Consider the following 7,296-nt stretch of genomic DNA (forward strand, 5'->3'; position numbering starts at 1 on the left):
AAATGTATTTGAAAAGATCATAGCTAAAAACTTCCCAAATCTGGGGAATAAAATTCAAATCCAGAAGGCACAAGGAGCCCCCAGGAGAAGCAACACAAGGAGATCCAACACCGGGAGACATAGTAATTAAGATGGTAAAAAGTATTGATAAGGAGATGATTTTAAAAGCAACCAGAGAAAACAAAACAGTCATACACAGGGAAATCCTATAAAGTTATCAACTGATTTTTCAGCAAAAACTTTGCAGGCCACAAGGGAGTAGCATGATATATTCAAAGTGCTGAAAGAAAAAAACTTTCCCCAAGAATACTCTAGCCAGCAATTCTATCATTCAGAATGGAAGGAGAGAGAGTTTCCCTAGACATACAAAACTGAATAGAATTCATCACCACTAAATCAGCCTTACAAGAAATGTTAAAGGGGATTCTTTGAATGGAAAGGAAAGACCATAAGCAAAAGTAAAAAAAAAAAAGTAGGAAGCACAAAAGCAGCAAAGATGCTATATCTATAAAAATTAATCAAGGAATTTACGAAATAAAAAGGTTATTAAGTATAATGTCATATGCTTAAAATGTGTGTGTGAGGGGGAGGGGATAATTATTCAGTGGTGTTAGAATGAGATTAAACTTAATCAATCTTAAACTTACTATAGAATTATGCAAAAGATGTTATATGTAAGCCTAAATGCTAACTACAAGTTAAAATGCAGTAATAGAGATCCTAAATAAATAAATAAATAAATAGAAAGGAATCCAAGTATATCACTAAAGAAAGCCAGCAATCTATGACAGAAAACAATAAGAGAAAGGAACAGAGATGAATTACAGAAACCATTTAAAAAGTAACAAAATGACAATTAGTACATGCCTATCAATAATTACTTTGAATTTAAATTGATTAAATGCTCCAATCAAAAGACCTAGGTCTTGCATTTTTATCCATTCCATTACCCTCTCTATACAGTCTACAAGAGACTCATTTTGAACCTAAGAAACATACGGACTAAAAGTGAAGTGATGAAAAAACGTTATTCAAATAGAAGTAAAAAGAAAGCGAGGGTAGCAATACTGACATCAAAGTAGACTTAAAGACTGTAATAATAGACAAGGACACTACATAATCATAGAAGGAACAATCCAACAGAAAGATATAGGAACTGTAAATATGCATCCAACAAGAGAGCACCCAAAGACATAAAGCAGTTAATAACAAACATAAAAGAAATGAAAATAATAGAGGACTTTCACACTCTACTTACATCAATGGATAGATCATCCAAACAGAAAATCAGCAAAGAAAAGGTAGCTTTGAATGACACATTGGACCAGATGGATTTCACAGATATTAAAAGCATTCTGCCCTAGAACAGCATAATACACATTCTTTTCAAGTATATATGGAACATTCTCCAGAGTAGATCACATATTAGGCCACAAGACAAGTCTCAACAAGTTGAAGAAGATTGAAGTCCTATGATGCATTTTTTTTTCTGGCTGCAATGCTATGAAACTGGAACTTGACCACTAGTAAAAAAATCTAGAAAGAACACAAATACATGGAGGTTAAATGACATGCTACTAAACAATGAATGGGTCAACCAAGAAATCAAAGAGGAAGTAAAAAAATACATGGAGACAAATGAAAATGAAAATACAGTGGCCCCAAATCTTTGAGATGCAGCAGAAGCTACTTGAAGAGGAAAGATTATAGCAATTCAGGCCTACCTCAGGAAGAAAGAAAAATCTCAAGCTATCTAACCTTACACCTGAAGGAGCTAGCAGATAAGAACAAATAAATTCCTAAGCCAGTAGAAAGAGGAAAATAATAAAGACTAGAGCAGACATAAACAAATACAAACTAAAAAAGACAATTTAAAGACCAATGAAATCAGGAACTGGTTCTATGAAAAATTCAACAAAATTGATAAACTTTCAGCCAACTCATCAAAAAATGACAACCCTCAAACAAAATCAGAACTGAAAGGAGAAGAATAAGTGACACCACAGAAATACAAGTGATTGTAAGAGAATATTATGAAAAATTATATGCCAATAAATTGGGCAACTTAGAGGAAATGGATAAATTCCTAGAAACATATAACCTCCTAAGCTGAATCAGGAAGAAAGAGAATATTTGAATAGACCTATTGCCAGTAAAGAAACTGAATCCATAATAAAAAACTGCTCCCCCCGCCCCCCCCGCCAAAAAAAAATAAAGTTCAAGACCAGATGGCCTCACAGGTGAATTCTACCAGTTAAAGAATTAACTATTTCTCTCAAACTATTCCAAAGAATAGAGGAGGAAGGAAAGCTTTCAAATTCATTCTACAAGGCCAGCAATACCCTGATTCCAAAACCAGATTAAGAAACACACACACAAAACCAAAACTACAGGCCAGTATCTCTGATGAACATAGATACAATAGTCCTCAACAAAATATTTGCAAACAAGATCCAACAATACATTAAAAAAAATCATTCACCATGATCAAGTGTGATTTATTCCTGGAATGCAAGGGTGATTCAACATTTGCAAATCAAGTGATGTGATTCATCACATCCACAAGAGCAAGAATTAAAAACCATACAATTGTTTCAGTAGTTGCAGAAAAAAGTATATGACAAAGTACAATATACATTCATGATAAAAAAAACTCAACAAAGTAGGTTTAGAGAGAACATACTTCAATATAATAAAGTTCATATATGAAGTGAAAAACCCAAAGCTAACATATACTCAATAGTGAAAAATTTAGAGCTTTCCCCCTATGATCAGGAATAAGACAAGGGTATCCATTCCAACCACTATTATTCAATATCTATTGGAAGTCCTAGCCATAGCAATCAGACAAGAAAAAGAAATAAAAGGCATTCAAATTGATCAAGAAGTAAAACCTGCTATTTGCAGATGGCATGATAAGGACTCCACCAAAAAATTACTAGAACTGATAAATGAATTCACTAAGATCACAGGATGCAAAACCAATATGCAGAAATCCACTGCATATCTATCTATACACTAACAATGAAGTAGCAGAAAGAGAAATTAAGAAAACAATTCCATTTACAACTGCACCAAAAAGAATAAAATCCCTAGGAATAAACTTAAGCAAGGAGGTGAAAGACCTGTAATCTGAAAACTAAAACATTGATGAAGAAATTGAAGATCACACAAACTAAGGAAGATATACCCCATGCTCATGGATTGGAAGGAAAAAAATATTGTCAAAATGTCCATACTACCCAAAGGAATCTATACATTAATGCAACCCTATCAAAATACCAACAGCACTTTTCACAGAACTAGAACAAATAATCCTAGAATTTCCATGGAACTACAAAAGACCCCAAATAGGTGTAACAATCTTTAAAAAAAGAAAAAACAAATCTGCAAGATGTACTACAAAGCTGTGGTAATCAAAACACTATGGTATGGGCACAAAAACAGGCATGTATATCAATGTAATAGTATAGAGAGCCTAAATATAAACCCATGATTATACGGCTAATTAATCTTTGACAAAGGCAAAAATACGCATTGGTAAAAAAGATAATCTTTTCAACAAATGGTGGTGGAAAAACTGAACAATTAGTTATACAATAATGGAATGATCATTTTCCTACACCATCTGCAAAAAATAAACTCAAAATGGATTAAGGACTGAAATGTGAGATATGAAACCATAAAAATTCTAGAAAAAGGCGCAGGCAATAGTCTCTCTGACATTGGCTGTAACAATGTCTTTCTAGATAGCTCTTCTGAGGCAAAGGAAGCAAAAGTAAAAATAAACTATTGAAATCACATCGAAATTAAAAGCTTCTGTACAGGAGACAATCAACAAAACTAAAACCTACTGAATGGGAGAAGACATTTGATAAAATATCAAATAAAAAAATATCAAATAAGATATCTGACAAAGGGTTAGTATCCAAAATATTTAAAGGACTCATATAACTCAATACCAAAAAAATATAAAAAAGGCCAGAAGACATGAACAGATGTTTCTCCAAAGAAGACATGTAATAACAGAATTGTCGAATCAGTATATTGTACACCTGAAACTTATATAACGCTGTACATTAACTACACTAAAATTTACAACAACGAAGCAAACCAAGTGAATTGTACAAGTCTAAAGACAAAACATTTATTACCCATGAAAATTTTTGATAAATCACAAAGGTATCTAAGTAATTTTAAGTAGGTCCATAATTCCTGAAAAAAGCCATCATTTTACAAATATAACTTTTCTTTAAGCTCTGCATTATTTCTGTGGCAAATTCTTTGACAGATCAATAAAATGTTTCCTACATTCCCAATAATAGAATTGCATTCCCTATTATATATCTCTCTCTGTAAAAGAATAAGGTTTGTAATTTGGCATCTAAAAATTATATTCTACAGAGAATAAACAAGAAATCTGTTTGCATTTTAAATGTAATTTGTGATATAGTTGGCAAAGTGTATAGAGGTGGCCAAAAAATACCCTAAAAGCTGTTATTCAACATCTCTCATCATCAGAGAACTGCAAATCAAAACCACAATGAGGTATAAGCTCACACTGTGAGAATGGCCAAACTCAAAAACACAAGAAACAAGTGTTGATGAGGATGTGGAGAAAAAGGAACCCTGGTGCATAGTTGGTGGGGATGCAAACCAGTATAGTTACTGTGGAAAACAGTATGGAAAATGGTTCATTAAACAATTAAAGGTAGAACTACCCCATAATCCATTAATTCCACCAGTGAGCATTTACCCCCAGAATACAAAAACACTAATTTGAAAGGATATATGCACCCCTCTGTTTATTTCATTGTCATTTACAATAGCCAAGGTATGGAAGTAACCCAAGTGTCCATCTATAGATGAATTGATAAAGAAATGGGAATATATATTAAATGCTACATAAATTGGAAAAGTTTTTCCCTAATTCTGAGTGAAGCCAAATAGCTTTCAATGTTTAAGAGATACTCTCTTTTCTTTCTTGTGAATAGTCCTTCTACATTTTTTATCAATTTGCATAGAATTGATATAACTTTTCATATAAGAGTCTCGTTGCTTGTTACAATATCTTCTGTTTGGGACATTTTTTATTTGCTATACATAAATTGTATATTTATTTAATTAAATATAATTAAAATTATATAAAATTATAATTATATAAAATTATATATATATGAAATTATATATTTATAATTATAAATATATAATTCTGTGATCTCATGATTTGAGATCATACTTAAAATCATACTTAAACTTTCTTTTTTGGGAATAAAGTGTCCAGATTTTTCTCTGATATTTTCCAATATTCTATGGCTTTATTTTTTAATATTGAAGATCTGACTCTTTAGTGGTATTAGTATTGGTGGTGGTGATAGAAGATGTGGGAAAGAATCCCATTTTCAGTTATCCACCTAATTTTTAGAAAATAATATAACTATAAATCTTTAGTGTCATTTCGTGTGGTTTTCATAAAGTATTATGGCAATATTTTTCTGAAATTTAAGGAAATACTGTTAGATTTTCTTAAAATAGTACATTATGAAAAACTAGATGTTTTCTGCAGTTACAGTACTGGTAACTTGGCACAGCACATTTTATGAGAAGTTACATTAGTAACAATCTGAGACCAATTAATGTAATTTGTTAATTTACAACTTGTATGATATTTATAACCAGATTGGTTGGAGATCCAATCATTCCATGATAGGTATATTCTGTTTCTTTACAGGATGGGCCCCTTATCCCAGGTCTCTGAGCCAAAACAATGTGGTTTTAGAAGGGTACTGTTCACAGCCTGACTGCAGCAACACAAAACTTTTATTGTTAGAAAAATAATTAAAAGCAGATAGCTAACTTTTAATTCTTACCCGATTTAGCAGATGAATAGTTCTTCTTGCATTTATTTTTATTGTATTCTATTCTTCATTTATGGATATATGATTTCCTCTTTTGGAAAGCATACATAAAAACCAAATTTGCATAACACAGAATGGATCATTCATTCAAGAACATAGAGTTGCATTGTGTTTTAACCATTCTAGCCACACAAAAATACATCTTCCATTCACGGTTATATGCTAATCATATTTAATTACAGATATAAAGAGTCCCAGATGAAGAGATGCCTCATCTGAATTCTTCCTAAAATGTTTCTCTTCTTTGTCAAAAGAAGTTGCCATTCTTCTGACCTCATCAGAGCAAATTATAAATAATGGAATTTCTGTTTTGTTTTAAAAGGAATTGTTGGGCTTTCAACATGCCCACTATAAACAAAGCAGACAATACCAGGCAAAAATAGTAGCAGGCTGACACATGCAAACAACTATGTGGATCAAAACAAAGCTCAAGTAAAGAAACAGACTTCCAGTAGAAGAACTCAAACAGGAACTCGGCCAAAAGGAAGAGGAGGTGCTTTATACATGAGCACCTGTTGGATAGAGTCAAAGTAGCATTTTTTATAGTTTATATAAAGTGTTTTCTCCTGTATTGATGTGTGGCTTCATTGAGATAAAAATCTTCACGTTAAAAACTAGAATCAATTTTAAAAATTCAATGTAAGGAAAGAAAAATACTATAGATAACATGCTCATCTTTGTGATTCTAATGGCATATTTTTATCTGTGTGCTCTGTAACTCCAATATGGTTGAGCATGGGCCTGTGTGTGTGTGTGTGTGTGCTTACATTCAGGCACAATATCACTAAAGCTTGATATTTTCAGTTTTAAGCTTTAAGCTTATATATCCGAGAAATAGAATATATGTTATGATTATCTATTATGATACGTATTCTCCCCAGTGTTCTCCGATGTTTATAAGAATGTACACATCCTGTTTTGTTGTGTAAGGTCAACTTGTTAATGGCTTATGGAGTATTTAAGAGATTTCTGGACTGTAGAGGCTTCGGTGTGATGTCCTGATAGCACGCCTGCATAGAAAAGGTGATTTCAGTTGCAATTACAAAACACAAAGATATATATTTTTTTTTTGGAAGGAAACCGTCTCAAATGTTAATGTGATTGTGAGACTGTCACCACATGGCAGCAGCTACCTCAGATGGAGTTCCAGTCACTGCATCTGCTCCTGTTGGACAACTTATGAGGTTAGTAAGACTGTTTCCTGATAATGCCAACAGTTGAAAATTTAAAAAAAAAAATTGAATTATTTTTCCAAGTAGTAATTCCATAACAGAACATATTCTACATTTTGAGATTTTATTTTTAATCAATATATTCTAGTCAAGCAAACTAGATATTCTTCTCTAATAAAGCACATGAAAACAGAATCATTGGCCAG

General features: G+C 32.2%; 1 protein-coding gene across 1 annotated transcript in view; it reads left to right on the forward strand.

The window, feature by feature from the left end:
* Nucleotides 1–6,426, forward strand: part of LOC129495465 (coiled-coil domain-containing protein 102B-like) — a 187,733-nt gene extending 181,307 nt beyond the window's left edge. The window contains 3 exon segments of the mRNA XM_055302996.1: nucleotides 6,241–6,294; nucleotides 6,297–6,358; nucleotides 6,360–6,426. Of these exon segments, the coding sequence (XP_055158971.1) occupies nucleotides 6,241–6,294; nucleotides 6,297–6,358; nucleotides 6,360–6,426 (183 nt within the window).
* The last annotated feature ends 870 nt before the right edge of the window (nucleotides 6,427–7,296 follow it).

Source organism: Nyctereutes procyonoides, unplaced genomic scaffold (genome assembly GCF_905146905.1).
Source record: "Nyctereutes procyonoides isolate TBG_1078 unplaced genomic scaffold, NYPRO_anot_genome, whole genome shotgun sequence".
NCBI classification, from domain to species: Eukaryota; Metazoa; Chordata; class Mammalia; order Carnivora; family Canidae; genus Nyctereutes; species Nyctereutes procyonoides.